The following is a 22,284-nucleotide window of genomic DNA, read 5'->3' on the forward strand; positions in this document are numbered from 1 at the left end:
AAGAGGCGTCAGGATGAAACAAAAGTATAGACAGAAAGAAAGGCAAAAGTTGCGATAAACGGCCCTTCCTCTATGCCTCTTCCTCTTACCTCTGCCTTTTTATTAACATTTTTTGTTAGATCTAAAAGTAGTGCCTATTAAATATACAGACTCCAATGTCATTATTTATTGCATTATATATATATTATTCATAAAGTTTAATTATGAATATGTCAGCTTTAACATCTGGTGTATATCATTTCAGTTCCAAGAACTATTGGCAAACGTGATGCTCCAGTCACAACAAAGATAGAAGATTCAATTTAATATAACAAATTACACAATAGACTATTATGTGGAGACGCTAGGTTTTATTTATGACTTTTCTCACGGTGTTAAGATTTCTTAACATTGAAGATACTTATTTTAATAAGACAATTTATAAGCTCGTTCTATGGTTTCGTTTCTACAGAGACAAACGGCAACGGGAGAAACTGTTACGTAGGTGACTTTTTATGATTTATATCTGTAATTGTATGAAATCAGAGTAGGCGTGATAGAGGAACATATAAAACAACGACTCAACCCTTTATTATTAATAACTTTGCACAATGCATTAACCCACGCCACATTTTGTTTTTCAATAAAGAAGTCCATTGGGAGATGGAGTGACCGAGTCAATTATTCTTATTAAAAAAAAATATTATCTACTTCCGTTCGGGCTTTAACACCGGAAGTTTCCTTTATTGACCAAAATGTTATAAAAATAATTGGTAATCCAGAATTAACAATAAATAAAAATTCAAAGAACAGACTTAGGACGCTAATTAATATTATGTAAAAGTCCAGGAGTGAAATTTAGGAGATTGGGTATGTTAGCTTTAAGGAAGATACTTAATCCTCTGTATAGGATATGTAATGACGTCAAAGTCCCAGTGTTTCAGTGTTCTTATTTGTAGGTATAATAATTTAGGTATAACACATAATATCCGCAAGGATCAACAAATCACGCTGCATAAACGAAACAAATCACAATAATGAACAATACCGACAAATTGCACTCATAAACCACACGTTCACTATTTCTAGGTTTAGAACGAATAGTTATTGCCAGTTGTTAGATGAAATATCGCTTATAGGCGGACGTAACAACGGACCAATTAATAACTATAATGACTGCTTTGTTCCTGCATTAGTGTTGACTCAACACGTGCCTAAACTCGTGACCGATATGTGGGACTCGGATCGTATGTACAGATTTATGGCCTGTTTCATCACCCCTTCGATAAGTACCAGTTAAACTTAAAGGCCTGATCATTTCATACTAATGGGTGGGTTATGATGTCGGAATAACCCCTTAAACAGTTGGTTGTAGAGCTCCCAAAAGTAGCATTAAATAAACAAAAAGTTAACACTCTCATAGGTACACAAGACAGGTATATAGGTATCAAGAGGTTAATAAATTGTAAGCAGAAAAGGATCATAATGTTGCTTTAACAAAGTTTTTATTATTAATTGAAGAGCTCAAAGGCTTTAATTTTTTTTTTATTTATTTAAAGGAGATAGATATATGTTTATTTTGTCTTATCGAAAAATAACATTAGCCCAAGCACCAGGTAACATTAGTCTACAGCTAAGATATATCTGTATGGGTTGTTATTAGGTCAACGTGCTCCTGGCATCCAATGCATGGATTATAGAAGTTCCGTCCCATGTGAATTGAAGTTTCGTTGAGGATTAGACACGAACTGGTACGAGTAGGTGGAACTGACTCATGCCAATTTCTTGTACGTACAGAATAACTTAACAGTTAACTGAACTACTGAATAATAAAGCATTCTAGCTTTTCAAGGAAATATGACGGCCGTCAATGTGATTAATTTTTTGTTTCAATATAATCCACAGACGCAAAAAGGCAATCTCAAAAAATACGGTTTAAAGTTAAAGTGTCGTTCCACGAGCTTGTAAAATCACGATAAAAATACGCAATTAGGGTTGTCATCATCATAAAATTAAAAAGACGGAATTTAGCTGGCTCCATTTCAATATTAATATACTTTAAACGGTTTTTAAATAAGGGCGGTAAATATTTATTATTCTTAATCACACACCCGTTTTAATATTTTCTACTGAAAAACATTAAAGCGCACACCTTAATGATCCTGTGGATAATCAAAGCAATTATACTATTCCGTAGTAATCGGAGAACTAATTTAAATGATCATAAAGTTTTAAAAGCACTCCGCTTATGTATCCTTGGTCCTCTATGTAATTGAACCGTCAGCCATTAATGTCCATGGGAATATTCATGGTTATACGGAGCGCACTCAAACAGATGACGTTTAATTACGTGAGATGTTCAATTTTTCCGCTTGTAATAACAGCACGGGGACTATAAATGTTATTCCAGAGCGCCTGCGCCGTCATTGTTTTTACTTTTCAATTATTCTGCACGACTGTACTCGATGAATTTATCGTTATTTGTAATAAAGATACAATCTTAGGCTCTTTAGTCGTCCCTTCCGTATTCTGTGTGTCTGCATCACTCGACAATTACTCGTGAATGCAAATAAACATTAATTGTTTATTACCACGCTCTTATTATTCCACTGTTTTAAGCCTACTTTTGTCTTGAGTGCCTGACTGTATGGCGGCTCGATTCTGAGAACATAATGTAACTGCCCAATCACGACCGCAGAGCATTTGGTACCCACAACTAAGTTGCAATCCTAGAATTAAATGGCAAGCTCTAGATTGATATTTGTAACTGGATAAATAATACCTCAGTCGTGCACTGCAAGGGTCGCGCTTCACTGATGTGGAAAATATCGTCAATTTACATTATTGGATACGTGAATGGTTGTTTAATCTCGTCTATATCTAGAAGCATCGATGCGCAAATACTGTGTTAAACGCACCTGATTATCATTCCCAACTAATTTCAATTTCACTGCTAACCAATCGGTTCAGGTGGAGTGACTTAAAGTAGATAAGCAGGAATCAGGTGCTTGATTATATTTCAGTTATCTACTGAATAGTGTAATGAACCTTACAAGGCCAAAGCCTCCTCGAGATAACTCTATAAAACCTTTTAGTTTTATGGATTCCGTTTCATTCCGCAACAAAATAATTCGATATCGAATATCTTTACGACACTCGAGTGGCGAACGAGTACTTATATAGTACGGTCATAATTTTAACATTTTAAACAATTCAGCGGCTGCAGACCATGCCCTAGGCGTGTGGAAGAATAATGCACCAATAGTGCACTCTGTACTCATGTGAATGGAACGCTATGTGCTGAACTGAAAATGGGAAGCGGAAAGTTTGGTTTCCAAGTTAAAAAGGACAAAGTGAACATGGGAGCCCCAAAGACTGAGTGTAGTGTTAAGGAAAAGTGTCAAAAAATACAAAAAAAACTTAAGAAGACTGAAAACAAGAAGACTGAAGCTAATGCACGGGAAAAGACTATCTGGTGGAACCAATGCAACAGTTGTAAGTTAAACTTATGTTTTGATTTTTTTGTGCATAATGTAATGCACTGTAATTATTTAATTTAATTTATTGGCAATTAATTATAAAGACATAATGACAATCGAAACCTTTATACAATTATACATTGTGCAATTATAATTACTTAGCCGTAAACGATTTCCAAGAACAATTTACCATCTGAGCGTGATATTATTGTAAAAAATATAACAAAAGTAAAGCATAATAGAACAATAGAAATCAGAGATTACCGGTTTGCATTAATGGAAGACTAAGGGCCCCTTGAAGGGCCGTCATGCTTGTTACGCCCTTTGAATGTTCAATGAGGGGAAATTAGATCACCAAGGTTCTAACTTTTGAAATCGACGAGTAGGCTTAACTGCACAAACGACAAGGTATCGAGGCCAACAATGTGACCTTAAACGTTGCCTTCAAATAATTTGAGCCCTTCTAATGATTGAAACGGTGATTACGACATTGACTTTTGCGCTTAATGTAACCCTGTCCCTAATTTTGTACTTTTGGATTTGGACTTGCTTTAATTTGGTGATACTATAATTATTTAATTAAGACATAACAAACTTCTGGTAGTTTTCACATTATTAACTGATATACAGTTTCTCCGTCACTTTAATAACGTGAAAAGTCTTGATCACATACATGCACATTTATAGTAATGTCGTAAATATCACCGTAAAAGTATGTCAGTGGAAAGCGCGAGAGAATCCCGAGAAATCTATGCGCTAATGCGCCGTCTGCGCACGCTCCCCAGTTTCCACTTTCTAAACTGGCTAGACTGCGCACGGTTTATAGTTCAGGAACCACTAGTTGCACGGCCGCATGAAAGTTGTTTTATTGACATTTCCTTATGCGGAGGATCATAATGCCCACGCTAAGAAGCCGCTGCACCAATCATCTAAAACATGCAACTATAAATTGTATTTTTTTATTATTTTCCATAATTAAAGCCTGTTCTTCAAGTACTACTTTTTCCGCGTCACGGAGTAGTTTTTCTTAAAGAATTCTTCAATCTTCATTAGCGGTGTCGAGATTGACAAGGAAGGTCGTTCGCAGGCAGGTCATTATCGAAAGTACCAGTTGCTATACGTCTTTTGTTCAGTTTTATTGGCTTGTCATTATCATATCACCTTATTTGGTTTTAACGATTTATTAATCGGTGCCCTGACGGATTGTTTGTTCGTGTATCGGACATCTATAAATTATATTTCTTTTGACTTATCAGCGGGTATCACATGAATATTTATATGATCTCCTAGTGGTAGTTTATTTAGCTCTGTAGTTTATGCACTTTTTTGTGTTTTAACTGTTTCCTCATTAGTTTAATTGTGAGAAATGTTCTTTGATTAACATGCTACTTGTAATATAATCGAATTCTTTTCCGAAATGTGGCTCAAGTCGCAAAAGAATATGAAGTCGTTAACGATGTTTTTTTTTGCAAATGATCCATAAGATATCGTCAATATTTTATTCAAGGATTGTATGATTTGGCGAATGGACTGAATGTTTCCTGATCCCAAAAGTTTTGCTTGGATTCACAATCATAATTTCCTTTTTTTTCTTGCTTACTACTCTACTTATAACAAAAGTAAATACTCTTTCACCCTACACAATTAAAGACTATTCGTCCTGTCAGCTTATTATTTATTTTCATTCGTTATTTTTTACGAGTTTTACGAGTCTTTATGACCCACTTAACATCTTACAATTACTATAAATCAAGATGTGGTAAACATTGATTTGTGGACCAGTCCCTTTTAATGAATTCCTCATAAAGAACTAACTAGATTACATTTTAATTGTACAACAGGGGTTTAAATTAACTCTTTCTATTATTTGTAAAATATGGTCTCACAATAAATTGGAAAATAGGTTCTACCAAAACAACAGAAAAGTTTAAGGCTAACTATCAATTTCTTTCCGAATTAAAATTAGGTACTTAAGTGACTAATTTGTTTTGTAGACTACACCTGCATTCAAATTGATAATCAAATTACTGCCTAATTTTGTTTAGATATGAATAAATCCTAATCTAAGCATAGGTAGGTACTTTTTTGCAAATTCATAATTTTCAGTTAATTGACCGATAAGAGTTTATTTCGCAATATCTGTCTGAGTATTTGCTACCTATCTACTTAACTTTATAATTGATTTGTATGTATGGCGTAATAATCAAATGATAGTTGTACAATATGTTATTGTTACCTTTAGGTATATTTTGATTGTGTTAGCAAATACCTACGTATAACATTTTGGAAAGGCGGGCAGTCATTTGATGATTTTACATCCCCAGCTCCATTACAATAAGCCTGTGTTCTTTTGTATTTGTATTTAAAGTTTTCGTCAAGCAACTTTGATTATTCCGAAGTTGGCTAAGTATTAGAAGCTTCACGACAGTCAAAATGCATGAACCAAATGTGCACAAATGCGCGAAGGGTCCAATGGGTAACTTTGTAAAAGTTGTATGATGGAAACTGTACCTACATATTATTTAATAATATTTTTAACCGATACCCAAAAAGTAGAACTTCTCAATTCGGATGCTTGTATTTTTTTTTTCATTTTATTTATGTTCTATCTCTTCTTTTGCGCAGTGAGCGAGATCGACCAGTACTTATGGATGGTCGGCGGGTCTGCGGGAGCCCTGGCACTGACTGGGGTGGCGGCTGCCTCGGCCTTCTACCTCAGCACGAGGCCGAAGCCCGAGAAGCCTCTCGTCACACTACATGAACAGAGCCTGCTGGAACCAGTAAGTGTTACTTGTATTATAGGTACTTGCTAGCTTTTGCCAGCGGTTTCACATGTGTCCTGAGAGGATCCCGCAAATACCTAGATGAAAGGTAGCCTATATGTTACTCTGACATAGATATAAGCCGTTTACAGTTAAGTTTCATCAAAATCCGGGAGTTTTTGAGAAAGGGGAACAACGCGTTTACGACATAAGTAGGATTAATTTATCGCTGTCTATCGATTGATGATATTACCTTGATGCAACTACCGCACGATTTGATGAAAATTACTTGTTTTATGTATAGGGAGAAAAGAAGGCCAGGTCCGAGGTATATAATATTGTTTCTAAAAAGTAGGATTTATTTTGAAATTGCGCATTAATAAAATCCACTAATCCACAAAAATAGATCAGATTACAAATGTTACAACTCGTATCATTATCAAGGACTTATTTGTTTCAATGGCAAGTATTAGTGAGGTCGATGATCGATAAACAAGGCTTACAAATGTCGGTGATAAAATAAAGCACTATTTGTTGGCGTGAAATATAAAACAAGCTGAAATATATTAATAGATAGCGAATAAATGTCATCACGATAAAAAAACTGAATTCATAAACATCTCTTAATCCGACGAAAAAATACATATGAAATCATGACGAGGGTATCCCTCTTTATTGCGGTATCAAAGTTCGAGTTGTCCTAATACCAACTGCCGACGATCTCGAGTTGGCAGAGCGCATCTTCGAGCGATATTTTTAACTCATTGTACCACGGGCAGCCCAGCCCGCTGCTCTCCTGTCAGTTACCAGAAGTCTAGCGAAAGTGACGAGATACTCGCAAAGTCCACTGTGACTCCGCCAACACGTTCATCAGACCCGTCTAACACAAGGACTTATTGTGAACTCTCAAGTGTAGTGAACCTAAAGTTTCAATGCGAATACTTATTTAATACAGCAATGGTTGCGCAATATAAAACGGTTTAATTCAAAAACTAGCTGTGCATTTTGTTGTGTGATAACATTTAATTGGAATAATGGCGTGCTGTGATTGCTGCATCGGAGTCCCTCCGATCCGACCTCCGATAAGCCTCAGCGAACAATCGGATGCCCTCAGAGTGAGTGATATAAACGTATAAACCTTCGCAGACGCAATAAAAGAAACAACGTTCACAGAACAATTTAAATAACGAGACTTGCAATTAAGGATCGTTAATGAGTACCTACATTATAATGAATAGAGTTGTTACGACATTATCTGCGTTTATATTGTGGAAATAAAATGAAGAAAAACGGTCTCAATGTTAACGGTAATGGTGATTGATAAGTTTGAAGGGAGAACAAAAATTAAAACAAAACGGTTGTTTGTAGTAAATTGTAAGATGTTTCTTGAAATAATGTAATATTTGTTAGGTGTGGGGTAAAATTGATATGTATCGCAGAGGTCGGGACATTGTTAGACGTTGCTCACGCGCCGACAGTTGGCAAAGCTTCGTAGCATTTAGATTCAGATCATTTAAAAGTCCCACCGGCGAAGATACATGGTGTTACAGCATAGAAATAGAAACAACATTTAACTTTAGATTAAATTAATCTAACTAATGCAGGCTTGTGGCACTCAGTGCGAAAACAGGACGCATGCGTGCAAGTAGTTGCTGGATAATATTTCTGAACTTAGGTCCTCTGATTGCCTAGCCTTAAAATAAAGAAAGAAAGAAAGAAGAATATTTCCTGAAAAAAGAAAAAAATGGAACAAAATTAATTTTCGCTTCCGAATAATGCCATAAAGAGTTTAGTTTCCGTTTTTCGAATGATTTCACACGAGTCCCCGTGAACACGTTCCGTGTTCTAAAGAAATATAGGTAGTTTGTTATGACTCAGCTACTTATCGCTGTATTTTAGATATGTGTAAAATAATTTTTAAAATCAGTTTACAGAAGAGCACTCTCCACAAATTCACAAACTTATATTATCAGAAGAACTGGCTTAAAAGTTTTAAAAGCATTGCTTGGGTTCATTAAGCTTCTTCAATGAGTATTATTTCAAAATTACAAATGGTTTAGGCTGTGTCATTCATAGTATTAGATTTTCAATCATTTGGTAAAAATGTTAATGGATTTCTGAAATGTACCTATATCTCAATCAGCTTCACAATGATTCATAACAGGAGCATTTTTGATCTTCCGTTTCTAAATCAGTGATCTATGAAACATGTTAATGTGTCTGTCTATCTTTTCATTCAGAATATAAAACAATTGTTTGTACCTATATGAGGTCACAGATTTCCTGTTGAGTGATTGTTTTAAAATATTGTTTCGATTATGTCATTTCCGTAAGAAAGAACATACCTAGTCAAAGTATTTAAACTTGATGACAGATTAACGAGCAAATCCTATAACATTTAAGTAAATAGCAGATATAAAAACAGAAGACATAAACACAAAAGTAATTCGTAAAGACTTTACATAAAACAGGCGACCTTACGATACAAATAGTTTAACTAATGTTCTAAATAAAATATGTAATAAATATAGAGGAAGCTGCGACTGAATGCTTTGATGTGTGGGTGATTTCCACGCGGTATACGCATTATTATTTGTGTCAAAAACACTTAAGAGGCCTATAAGTATCTGGATACAGGATATCCGCTATTGGATAGGCACTTCACTTCTTATAATAACGGGCAGTCTTTTCAAAAATTCACAGTAAACATCCAGGCTTTTCCTGTTTGAAATCTTTGGAAAGTATACAGAGATTTGAATTCAAAAGTGATGTTAAAGCTTGCTAGTGAATTTACGTAAAGGACACTGGTACTAAGGTATGAACAAAATATTGTTGTTGTGGGTGAGACAGCTGTGCTAGATACAGAATTCCAGAAACATCGGGTTATAGTAGAACGTTATAGAAATGAAGGAGAAAAACGAAACCATTCTTTTCTTTTACATGTAGATGGAACTTTTAGTAGTTCAGGTTTTTCATAATCTGTTAGTTAACAAAGTTTTTTTTTTTAAATGGTTGTACCGATCAAAATGAAATTATTGACAACGATTGGTGGTGCTCCGATGATGGACATAGGCTACTTTTAATAGGTGGAAAGTAATACCCTGGGGAAGCAAGTGAAACCGCAGGAAAAGCTAGTTTGTAAATAAAACCCATTCTTCGAGTTATGTAAACCAAGTAGATACTTCAGTTAATTTATTGTTACGAGCTAGTATTATGAAATAAATAGATCCCCATTTATATATTACTATTGCACAAAGATGCATCGTGCCGGAGACATTACAATAATGGCTTGACGTTTACTACTCACGATATCAATGCATGTTTTGTTCCTATTTCAATGTAGTTACATCACTATCATTTATTCTTAGACTGTTCCTGTATACAAAACTTCTAAAAATAATTCCGAAATATTTTATTTATCTTAAAATCTCTTAAAATATTCGCGCCTAGTGACAAGACATAAATATTTTTAATGAAGGGTCATTTGCTCGCTTGAGTACAATTTTGAACAGCATTTTTGGCAGACAAACCAGACGAGTCACGGGATGTATCGAAAATATTGAGGCGGACTATTGTTCTCACGAAATCGGTCTTGTGAACTGACATAATGACATTGAAAAATTGCTTAAAAACGCGTTTTTTACAGAAAAGTTACTCCCTATGTGAATTTGCACAGAAATGTTTGATAAATGGTATTGTTTCAATGAAAAATGAATTCGAAAATGTAAACACGAACTCGAAAATAAGCGAATTTATTTCAGTTTTTATGCAAGTTTGACCTTCCTTTGGATATCCATCAAATCAACTGACTTTTCCAGAAAATTCAATATCTTTTTCAAAACCTTTCAAAGGTGTTTATCTTGTCATTCAACAATAATAAACGATAAATCAAGCATCTGCCTATTATTATACAATGTTCATAGTCAAGATATGCATGAACGTCATATCACAACGTTCATCTCAACATTCCATTCATGTTTCGTAAATATCAATGGCGATATTATTAACTCCGTTCATTTATCAACTCTAGAAAATTTCAACACTATTTTCAGAGCGTAGGAGTCGAAACCTCTACTATGAATGCACCCCACACATCCTTTAAATAAACTGTAATTTTCGAAACAAATTGTGCTTATTTATTACTCAGAAAATGTCAAATAGGATGAGTATTCAACAAAGAGAATTTGCAAAAAGATACAATATATTTATTTAAAACTGACGCGGTCTACGATATCTGTTTTAATATATTATAATAAAGAGAAAAAGAAACGGCAAATAAAGAACAGAACATTTTAATCTACTTGAAATAATAGGGATAGGTTGTCGGTATCAATTTAGCATACCATTTATTATTCGGATATCTTCAAATGAAATAATAAAACAATGTTCAGGAATTTTGTTTACCAGCAAAGCTCGCTATTAATTTAGCTTGGCTTTGTGAAAATTCTTTTTATAAAACAGAAAACAAACGAAATAATATTGAATGTTGTATTAAACAAAACGATGGTATCAAAGGTTTACCAAAAATCCATTTGTTAGGTCTGATCCTGAGCACTGTGATTGCTTAATGTTTATAAATTACTTTCGGTTTCCTGCGGTTTCATATACGGGTGAACCTTTTTCCGCAACCGGGTTAAAAATAGCCTATACTTATCCTTTCTCAGGCTCTAGACTATTTATGTACCTAAGTACTTACTAAACTTTATTTAAATCGATTCGGTTGTTTTGGAGTGAAGGCCCGACATACGGACATACACAGGAGCTTTTGCATTTATAAGTACCTAAATATGATAGGTATCTATTAAGAAATAAAAAGTAATTGCAATTAATGATCGTTTACCGATTTGCATTGAGCCTCTTTGAAGCTTCGACCACGTCATCGCATTTCACAATACGCTACAATGTTGTATTGTAGTACCTAATATTTATAGTTTATTTATTACATTGTTTACAACGCCGTCAATATTAAATGTAAACAAACTATTCACTGATGCATCACTTATTGATATTGTGTCTGTCGGTTGATCATTATTTACTAATTATACTGTTACTTATAGTACCAAGAAAGGCGTTATCTCGTGACATGTTTGATGGTCTGCCAAATTTTCCTATCGCTCGTAATTGCTACTGAGTGACAATGTCGCTGATTGATCATTATTCTTCAGCTGTTCTTGAAATCTGGGAAACTTAAAATAAAAACCTATAGCCATAGTTACGTAAGTCCGCATGTCCGCATGACTGACAAAGTCTCTCGACCTATTTGGCAATTTTCTTTAGGAATATCCTCCGATCCAAAGCATTAGCGCAAAGCTCAGGTTGGTTTAGCTAGGTATGTTATGTTTTTATATATATTTATATAATAAGTAATGTGGTTAGAAACACAAATGTGCCTACTGTGTAATGTTCGTAAATCACGAATTCCTACTTCAAAATTATGTATCGAATAAAGAATGAAAGCATTAAAATGCCATTGCCTAGGCAAACATGAGGCTGTATGTAATAAAGGCCAAATATGTGCGCTCGATAGAATTGTTTACCTTTGAAAATAAAACGAAAGCATAAAGCAAAACACTGCGGTACTTATGACAGTCAATATATCGATTGTTTGTGAAGCCTCGATTCTTTCCACTGAATTATTAGGTAGGTGAAGTTCTAAGTGCTCATACACACTGAACTGAACATACTGAACTAGAATTTGGATTTGTTACAGTTTTACTTTCGTGAATCTACAAACAATAACATTTAGCACTTACTACTTTACACCAAATGACATACTTTGCTGTGTGAATGTAAATTTGTAGATAAATATAACTGAGTCAAACATGAATAGTTATGCTTTACAATCGTGCCATCGATGTGAAGGTAGAAACGTTTTGAAAGTCAAACTAGACTTTGTACAGACTATCGATATTCAATTTAAAATTATGACTTTTATAGATGCGGTTAATGTAGAAATTATTTATGAAACACTAAATGATTGACTCGGTGAAGCATGACAAAACTGCTATAGTCTGAAATGAGAAATTATGAAACTATACCAATTATGTAGAAAATATTACAATTTATCTCTGAGCTACTTTAAATATTAACAGTGATTTGTAAACTTACTATAACTGATTTCTTGGTTACATCCTTTGATCTGACTATTACTTGACGCCATCTGCCTCAAAGTAAACTTAAATTGAATCTTGTGAATATTCAAAATTATCAGTCAGTATCCACTCCCCTTTATTTACGTCCGGTCCAGTTTAGTGCTCTGTGTTTAGTGTTAATAACTATTTCACTAGAACTAACGATTAACGCGGAAATGAGTGCCAGCTAAACGTGTCGACAATGTCAACTATTTCGGAGACATCATAATTCCATTTGCCAAGAGAACTCGGGTAGTGGCCCGTCACGCCCTCCTCAGGGCTTTCCTATGATATTTATAGAAATTTATTGCGTCACGTATATTTTCACGCCCAAGTCCGACTGTCAATGTCAAGTTGAACCTGTTACGAAGTTAATAGTGTGTCGAAATTAAACGAAAATATGAAGTTACATATAATTTGGTCAATGGAGCGATAAAACAGAACAATTCTTTAAATAAGAGCTTTCAAAATGACGTTTAATAAGACAACGGATCGATAAATGGATTATGTATGCGTTTCCTACTTCAAAGCTCAAAAAAGCGCAAATAATATGTAGTAGTCTTACAATCTTGTAGCACAAATATTTTTTTCGCGTCTTCCAATTGAGTTTTCAACGTAGAATTACGACAACTCTTATATCTAAAATTGTCATCATACGAGACTGAACTGAGAATAGCGTGGACGAGTGTTGTGTGTGTCATGTCTTTTTGTTATAAATAAAGCGTTCACAAAACCACCACATTTTTCAGTTGGCATCGCGTGACCAATTTCCTATTGACCTTGCTATACTAAATTCAAGATCAGGTTTATGCTTGATATTTCACACATTTTGTTTTTCATAATTTTCGTTTAATGGGTTGACAATTTGACATCCGTCTTGGGTTTCTCAGTCTCTTAGAAATCATCTTTTTCTGGAACATTTCCTGTTGTAGATTTATAAACAGATTTCGTTAATCGAGGATTTTCCGCCCGAGGACTTTCTCAACGACTTTGTTTTTGAATAACAGCATTGTTGTGTCTACAACTTATTCCAGTATTAGCAATAGTTTGTCCGCTTTTCGCTTCTCGTAAACAGAGAGTAAACTTTACAATCTTAGAATATATTCATTTAATTTCATTCCGGGATTTGGTTCTGTCTTTTTTTAGAATTATTCTCATCAATTATAAATGATACGAGCTCAAGTCACATAGAAATCCAACGCATCGGAAAAATGTCTTAGTAATTTGATAAAAAGCAAAGCATTCCACTATAACAACCTACCTTTTTAGGCAAAAAGCCTTCAAAAATGTGTACCGTTCATTGCCTTAATGACATAACATTTTATGGTTCGCTGATTCTATCGCCAAATTGTTGTTTTTTTTTCTTCAAGTGTCTTTGACCCGTTCATCGTTCCATTTATCATTGTGCAAACTGTAATAATAATTTACCGTAACGTGTAAGAGTGCTCCACGCTCCGAGTCAAGATTCGGAGTTAGTGGGCCAACTATGTCATTAGGTTAACGGAGAGGCGTTTGCATAGGATTTTAGCTTAACATTCCTAGTTGTTTACTGTGGTTTGGTTACTTAGTGCATCTAAAAGGTGTTTTATGATAGGTAGCACTAGTGTAAATTATGACTAGCTGTTTCACGCGGTTTGATCTTTGTGTAGAGGGAATTATTATTTTGCGCACATATGTAATTTTGGGCCTAATGTCTTTTCAATCAGTTCAGCCATTTCAAAGTAAAAGCGTTACATTCAAACAAACTCACATTTGCCTTTATCAAACGGAGTGAGGATAACAAATTAACGTTTGATTACATTTCGATTCAATTGAGAGTCAAGTTTGTATTGCATTTAAAATTCCTGAACCGTGAAGTCACATATTAAATTGTTGTTTAAAAATGTCTTTCTCATTAGCCATTACTGGGTCGACGTAATAATCCGGTGAGTTCGAGTTTGTTAATAAGATTACAGCTGATTAGTTACCCGTGCGTTGCAAGGATTCAGTGCGATGACACTGGACATGTTCACTCGGTTAATTATGAAATCATCGTATTTGCTCATTGTGTCATTAATTTTAAAACATAATTTTGGAATTAAATTGTCAAGAAACAAACTATAATTTTAAAAACTATCATCTTCTGTAATCTCATTCTTGTCATGATCGTTACTGTAACTAGTCTGCACTTTTACATGTTGCCTTATCCTTTTTTTGCAGGGGCCTGAAATGGTTCGTGTATCAAAGTTCTACAAAGAAGCGAAAAATGGACGATTTCTTCGCTACCTACACGAAGACACACGCACACTTTATGAAACCTTCCGACGGGGCGTCAAAGAATCAAGTAAGTATCGTGTTTCAAGTAATTTCCTTACACTAAAGCTATTCACAGAATTCCTTTCAACGAATCAAGATTCTCGTTCCATTTAGATAGTTGCAACTTGTTTGCGCTATTTCTATATCTACTTATGCACATTTACATTTATCCAATTGCCTGCACTCACAACAGAGTAGTACGCATACAATTGCAGTAGGGAGTGCCTCAAGGCGCCGTTCTAAGACCCACCTCATTTCCCTCCACATTTCCGCTCGTTAACGATAAATGCGATAATACCCCACTATTACAAAATATTGTTAACATCATTCACAAACTGGTTTACAGGATACAGTTAAACGTAATTTGTGCCACTAGAGTAGCCAGGACAGTCAGTTTTTTTTTAGTTTTGTACCACAATACACGGTCCTTTGTACTTATCGGCCCAATAAAAATAAAACATAGGAAAAATGGAGCGGGTTTATATTGTATGGAATATTCCGCCACTTAACTGCTAGCCGAGTTAAGACAGCTTTATGAGATTGAAGACATGATAAATGATGACTATAATAAATACCTACAATGTTAACTGACAATGCGTTAATCTCATTGCAGATAATGGCAACTGCCTCGGTTGGCGCGAGGGACCAAATAAGCCATATGTGTGGCAGACCTACAATGAGACTCTGCTGCGAGCGAAAAACTTCGGCTCGGGTCTTATTTGCCAAGGGCTTGTCCCTGGCCAAAACACATTTGTGGGTAAGTTTCTTAACAACTTCCAAGAATGATGTAATGGATTTTCCTTATATTAAAACATGTTTCGTGTTTCCAGGTATATATTCACAGAACTGCCCTGAATGGGTAATGACAGAACAAGCTGCCTACTGTTATTCAATGGTCATTGTTCCACTGTATGATACTCTCGGAGCGAATGCATGTGCCTTCATTGTAAATCAAAGTATGTATCGGTAGCTTTTGTAAAACCTATAATTACACCTCTTTATCATTTTTCTGTAATTCTGCAGTTTATTTAAGTTATAATTAAACTAAAAACATAATATACACAAATACATACATAATATATTTATAATACATAATATATTTTGTACATACATAAAACTATACCGTCTGCGGAATTTCCTTACATTCCTTTTGCGTCTAGACATTGGAATCGAATTCCTATTCACCCGGTTTCTCAGAAAGCTATTAGAAAAAAAAAACAAACGATTCGAGATAATATGTCCTAGATTGGTATCAAACTATTTCCTTTGTTCCTTCCAGCCGAAATGACTGTAGTTATTTGTGAAGACGACAAAAAAGCCAATTTGCTTCTCGACCAGTCGCCAAGATGTTTAAGGAAACTGATCACCATTAAGGAGGTCTCGCCTTCCACGCATCAAAGAGCGCGAAGCCGAGGTGTTGAAATTCTTAAGTTCAGCGATGTTGAAATTCAAGGGGCCCAAAAGGACCACCCTTGTCTCGTAAGTATTTCATTATTTCGGATTTTGTGAAGGATCCTTCGCACTAATTGCAATGCGAAAGCAGTTTTTTATGACTGGAATCAGAGTTTATTTTTTTATAATACTGGAATATTACGAGCTCTTTAATTATTTATCTAGATAGTTATATCCAAAACAGGAAAACATTCTCCAATTGAACTAAAACTGAGTATATTTTTCTTTCAGCCACCAAAACCAGAAAGTCTATGTACGATCTGCTACACGTCAGGAACCACGGGGATGCCCAAAGGCGTGATGTTGACGCACGAGAACGTAGTCGCGTCCATGTGCAGCGTCATCATGCAGCTCGGCGAGCATCGGCCCATGAAGCATGACGTCATGATCTCCTTCCTACCCCTCGCACATATGCTGGAGCGGTGCTGCGAGGTACGTTCCAACAACCCACAATGAACAAAAGTGAATCCAGATCTATTTCTGTACACACAAATACCGCCCTCTATACTGATCTAATTGTGTAATCATAGATGTTATCATTCTACAATTAAATTATCAGTGAGCTTGCCAAGTACAATGATAATAATCATGTACAGCGCCCTCCATATCACTCACGTCACTCACGCATACTTTGTATTTCCAGAATGCTCTCTATATGGTAGGAGGAGCCGTTGGTTTCTACAGCGGCGACATTCGACGGTTAGGTGATGATTTGACTGCATTGAAACCCACCATGATGCCTGCAGTACCACGACTGCTGAACAGGCTCTATGACAAAGCCCAAAATGAAATTTCCAACTCCAAAATTAAGAAGCTGCTGTTCAATATGGCGTTATCGGCCAAGGAGTCTGAACTGAAGAGGTAATTACACAATTCCTTTAGGGTTGTATAGAAATCATATTTAATCATGCCATGAGATGGATAATCTCTCCTAATTAGTTGTATGTAAAAGAAAAGGAAAAGTCGCCTATTACATTTTACGTAGCAAGTTTACATTTGGGAGTGAATTTTATCGATCAAGCAAGTCAACATTAGCTATAAAATTCAAAATAATGTCTACTATTTCATCCTGTGCTATCCATATCAATCTTCAACAAATTACGTCTCTGCTAAGATTCATTGGTTTAAACTTCCATGTTTGTTATTCCAGGGGTATAGTGCGCAGTGACTCCGTGTGGGACAAGCTGGTGTTCCGCAAGGTGCGCGAGGGCATGGGCGGACGCCTGCGCATCATGGTGGTGGGGTCGGCGCCGCTCGCCGGCAACGTGCTCACCTTCGCACGATGCGCGCTCGGCTGCTTGGTCAGTATTTACTACTGTTTCTAAAGACTATATGTTGTTTTAGATATAGATTTCTAGTTTAAATTTTGGGTAGTCCGGTGAAAAACAGTATAACAATGTCCATCTCTGCCTAACATTTATCAGTAACTGGTTAGCCATTTTTATTTTCTGTGAGAATTTTTTGTCACACAGATGTTTAAGAAGCCCTTTCTTTTCTCAGGTCTTTGTGCTTCGGTTAATTTTATATGTCAAAGTATACTTCGAATAGCTCTACCAAAGACCGATGAACTATGACAAAAATATTTGTAGCTATTTTCACATTTATGAGTCGCTATGTCGTATTAGTAGGGTGTCGCTAACAATTTATAAGTACACTGGAAAGTTACAGTCATATTCTGCATCATTATGACTGCAGTCATGTTCGTTAATATTAGTACCGCGTACCTATGACAGGTTACTAATGAGTGCATTTAAACAGCTTCCATTAAACCTACTACTACTTGGCAATAAGCCGGCACTACGTGGACAAAGAAGGTTCAGGAATGTTCAAAACGCTTTCTCGAATTTGGCTTACATCACCACAGAATACTCTCGATTATGCGTAATAGTTTAAAAGTGCGTTAGCGTTCTAGAGTGAAAATAGTTTGTCACTAAAACAATACTCTTAAATTTAGAGCACTTCATTATCGTCTGAGCGGTTGAGAGACAATTCTAACATAGTAGACATGAATTATATTTTCGTGCATATCTTAAATACTATCCAGCCGTATGGAATACCGCCAACAGTCCTCACAGCTATTTCGAGAGCGGTTTTGCTCTTATTTTATATCATAACATTTTGATAGCCGCAGGGCAAAATAATAATATCAATGTGCTCACAAGTTTGTTATTCAGGCGGTCGTACTATACCGAAGCTGTTTATTTTCTATTCACAAATATTATGTTCACTTCATCAGTTTATATTAATGCTAGTCTCGAAACTGTTCTTGCACTATCTAGCTAGAACATCTGAGTCCTTTTAAAAGTTTCATTGACATCTATTGTTGTTATATGAATCACCATGAGAGGCGTTTCTTGATTTGGTATAATAACTACGCCTACTGCAATGTGAATGACCGTTCAGTTTCAGCATGCTGCAAATCTTTTGTTTCTTTAAATGAAGTAAATTAATTTAAACGGGCTTTGTTACTTTGTAACGGAATGATTTACGTCATAATTTTTATGCTGATCTTGACATTCACAACCTTAATAAAAATGTACATTTGAGTGCTTTTTATTGTTCTAGGAGCTTGTTCTTTTCATTGTAATCGAGATCATAAAACCGTTGCAAGGAAATAATTTATATCAGATTTAGACTGTGATTGCCGCTTTTCATATCTCCAGTGTCTTAAGTACTTAGGGCACGCCACCATAGTGGCGGTAAGTCCCCTCTTTGAGGAGTGGCTCGGGAGGAGTCACGGCGCCCTCACGTACCGCATGACGCAGGTCCTCACCGGACACGGTTGTTTCGGGAGGTATCTGCATCGAATCGGTCGTGAGGAGGCGCCCGGGTGTCACCACTGTGCGGATAGCCCCGAGGACACGGTGTACCACACAGTCCAGGAGTGCCCTGCGTGGGAAGGGCACCGCCGGGTCCTCGTCGAGGCTTTAGGCGGCGGCGACCTCTCGCGTCCGGCCCTGGTTCAAGCCATGGTCCGGGGCGAGAGGGAATGGGATGCCGTCGCCTCCTTCTGCGAAGCAGTCATGCTCGAGAAGGAGGCGGCGGAACGTCAGAGAGTTCGCACCTCTCATCCCGGCCGCCGCGCTGGAGCAGGTAGACACCACGGGCGCCGGGTGTCGCGAGACGACTCCCGGCCACCGTAGGCGTGGGTCTGTGGGCGGTGAGTTCGGGTGGCTCATCGCTCATGTCTGTTTTTAGACAACAGACCCGTGTCGGCGGCGCGCGTTGTTCCACGCGCTCCTCAAAGAGATGTCAGCAACCCCAGCGGGGCCCAGCAGGGCCAAGGCCTGCCGGGGCTGCGGGTTGTTCGAAAGAGGTACCGCGGCCCTAGCACATAAGAAGGCCTACGACGGAACACGACGGCTTTTAGTCAGTAAGAGTCTGACACTCCCTCACCGCTGCTAACCCACAGCGGGAGGGGTCATTTGATGATTTTTTACGTCGTTAAAAAAAAAAAAAAAAAAGTGTCTTAAGTACTTTATCCACTTCGATTTATAGGTACTTAAAGTTGAGTGTTTGTCTTTATTTATAAGAGCACAAATAATTTTATTGATCCTTGTTTGTTTTACGATTAGATGAGTACTTTGTCGTTTGACTCATTAAACACTTCATCATCATTACGTTTCATACAATTTGACAATTCTTTTTGTTTCTTCCTCAGATTGTGGAAGGCTACGGACAGACGGAGTGCACGGCGCCAGTAACCCTCACAGTTCAGGGCGACCACGTGCCTGAACATGTCGGACCTCCCGTCGCTTGTTGCAAAGTGAAGGTAAAAATCATCAGTTATTACATTTCTTATGAGAACAAAGGAAGTATGATTTTAATTTCCAATACTTGAGTAGCTCCTACTGCAGGTGTTAGGAAAATATCGACCGTGTTAAACTCGCAGTCTTACAAAATGTATGATGTTCTGAGAGTCTTAAAAATAGAACTTAGATGCTGCTCGGATAACAATAACCCACTCTAATAGAGTCGAATTTAATATCGAACATTCAACCGATTCACTCGATTCACCAGTCAGATATATTGAACACCTCAGATATCGGTACCTGCCAAAACATATGAGTCAACTTCTTGACAAACAACCATTAAATTCAGGATTCAGTTCAGTAAGGGGCAACGGGAAATTTAGCTGTTTACTCTGAGTATTATTAGTTACGACTTATTTATATGCCTTTGAGCAGTCCAAGGTACTTCTTTAACTCTTCGAATTGAAAATATCTGGAAAGTTACTGCCGCATGTATCGACCTTCGCGTCTTATGATTAATGGGATGACAGCCATATTTATTTCTAGCTTAAATTGTAATCTGTATATCTTCGCGACGAGTTATTACTGCGCTTTAAAAATCATATTTCCTTGGCTGATTTATTGCGCATTAGCTGGTATTAAATCTGTTATTTCATCAAACATCCAATACGATCCATCAAAATTTTATGAGAGATTTAATAGAAAAATAAACTTCGTAAAGTGGGATGGTATTCAATTTCATATTGATGACAGAAGATATAACCAAGGAAGAGTTTATAGTTTTAGCTTGCAATGCTCATAGTCACAACACCTTTATTGGAGCCTTTGTTTAATGTTATAGAGCTATTTAGTTTTATATTGCCTACTATAGTTCGGCCGCTCAGAGAATGCGTTTCTGACACATCGCGATTGAACTGACGACGTAACTTTGTAATGGCGTTGCAGTACGATAAAAATATTTTTGCTGGTTGTTTATCGTTTTAACAATTGTTGAGCATTAAAACAACATTATTATATCAATAATAATCAATGAATGTTGTAATTTTGTGCCAAATTGAGTGTCAAATAACTTGGTAAACAATATTTTTCTAAATCTATACTGCGATATTACAAGGTTATGTCAGCGCTTGATATTTGTAGTGCTGTGCTAAAAATAACAGGCAAGTATCGTAATCTGTTCTGGTTGATGGTTCTTATACAGTTATACTTATAATATAAAATAATACTTTTTGTTTTTCTTTTTAAGAATTTGAAAATAATGGACTATAGGATAACTTTTATGAAATATAAAAATAAAAGTATGATCAAACTGAACGCGCGAAAGAAAGTAGCATTTTTATATTTAGGTTGAAATTGGTAACCCCAAATGGCATCATGGGCCGTCATTTTGTGACGCTAAATAGTCGTTTGTTGTCGTTTCGTGCGCTAAGACTAAGTGCCCTGCCTCATTAGGACGCCAATGACGACGTCGCCGGCTACGTATCCAAGCAGTTAGTATTGAAATGTATGGAACGTCGCAACGTCGCCAAATTGGAGGCGTGGCCACGAGCTACAGTTCCCTATGTGGCTTCTGGCTACCGTGGCAACTTGGCGACGCGACGTGGCCACAGTAGCCACTATAATGTACACGGTAAAGCGCACCTCCCTCACACAGTCGCCAATGTGGTCGCCAATTAGCTTGCAATTTCTTGAGCGACGACGTAAACAATTGACTGTCGAGACGCCATGGCCACTCGACTTGGCGACATTTGGATGCCAGAAGTAGCCAGACCTGTGCCGCTTGCGACGTCGCCATGGCGTCCCAGTGAGGTAGAGCTCTAAAAACCTGATTTTGGAGGGTATTGACCGAGATATCAGGATTGATTCTGTTATTGATAATACCTAATATAATTATACACGTAGGCGAAGATGATGATGAAGACACCACCTCCTCAAGCGAATCGGAGTCTGATTAATATTCTGTACGCACATTCAATTCAATGTACTTACTTTATTGCATAGAAATACAGATTGTAACTTTGTAACAAAGAATAAATAAAACGATTTTATTATATGAATATTACCTTTTTTTGGTTTCCACTTAAATAACTAAAATATAAATTTTAAATGATTCCGCCAATTTAAAACGAAAATAATCTTAAAATAATGCGGCGGTTTATTTTGGGGGAACGGTAACGAACTCAGTGTTATGTTGTGCCCATCACTAGTCCTGACTAACTGATAGGTGTCAGGAACGCATTCTCTGAACGGCCGAACTATAAAGAATCATTATTGGGTACTTATAGTAGTTTAGCTACTTCCAAAGGTGATACACTAATAGTATCATCTCTTTACCATATCTGATTTATCTTTCTTCAATGAGCATCAACACTAGAAATAAATAAAACAACCTCAAAATGTATTGAATGGCAGAGAGTTATGCTATTTCAAAACT

At 36.5% G+C, this 22,284-nt stretch overlaps 1 protein-coding gene across 6 annotated transcripts in view; it reads left to right on the forward strand.

The window, feature by feature from the left end:
• LOC124638795 (long-chain-fatty-acid--CoA ligase 5) overlaps positions 1 to 22,284 on the forward strand; it is a 57,630-nt gene that overhangs the window by 30,031 nt on the left and 5,315 nt on the right. For 3 of the 6 annotated variants that reach the window (XM_047175895.1, XM_047175898.1, XM_047175899.1), the window contains exons 2-11: positions 3,197 to 3,474; positions 6,084 to 6,238; positions 14,551 to 14,674; positions 15,260 to 15,403; positions 15,477 to 15,602; positions 15,926 to 16,125; positions 16,330 to 16,530; positions 16,742 to 16,959; positions 17,249 to 17,399; positions 19,760 to 19,870. In XM_047175895.1, coding sequence (XP_047031851.1) covers positions 3,291 to 3,474; positions 6,084 to 6,238; positions 14,551 to 14,674; positions 15,260 to 15,403; positions 15,477 to 15,602; positions 15,926 to 16,125; positions 16,330 to 16,530; positions 16,742 to 16,959; positions 17,249 to 17,399; positions 19,760 to 19,870 — 1,614 coding nt within the window. In that variant the 5' untranslated portion in view covers positions 3,197 to 3,290. Of the gene's footprint in view, positions 1 to 3,101; positions 3,475 to 6,083; positions 6,239 to 6,755; positions 7,336 to 14,550; positions 14,675 to 15,259; positions 15,404 to 15,476; positions 15,603 to 15,925; positions 16,126 to 16,329; positions 16,531 to 16,741; positions 16,960 to 17,248; positions 17,400 to 19,759; positions 19,871 to 22,284 lie in introns of those variants that run through there. The other 3 variants (XM_047175897.1, XM_047175900.1, XM_047175901.1) reach the window with 3 other exon arrangements.

This window comes from Helicoverpa zea, chromosome 18, assembly GCF_022581195.2.
Source record: "Helicoverpa zea isolate HzStark_Cry1AcR chromosome 18, ilHelZeax1.1, whole genome shotgun sequence".
NCBI classification, from domain to species: Eukaryota; Metazoa; Arthropoda; class Insecta; order Lepidoptera; family Noctuidae; genus Helicoverpa; species Helicoverpa zea.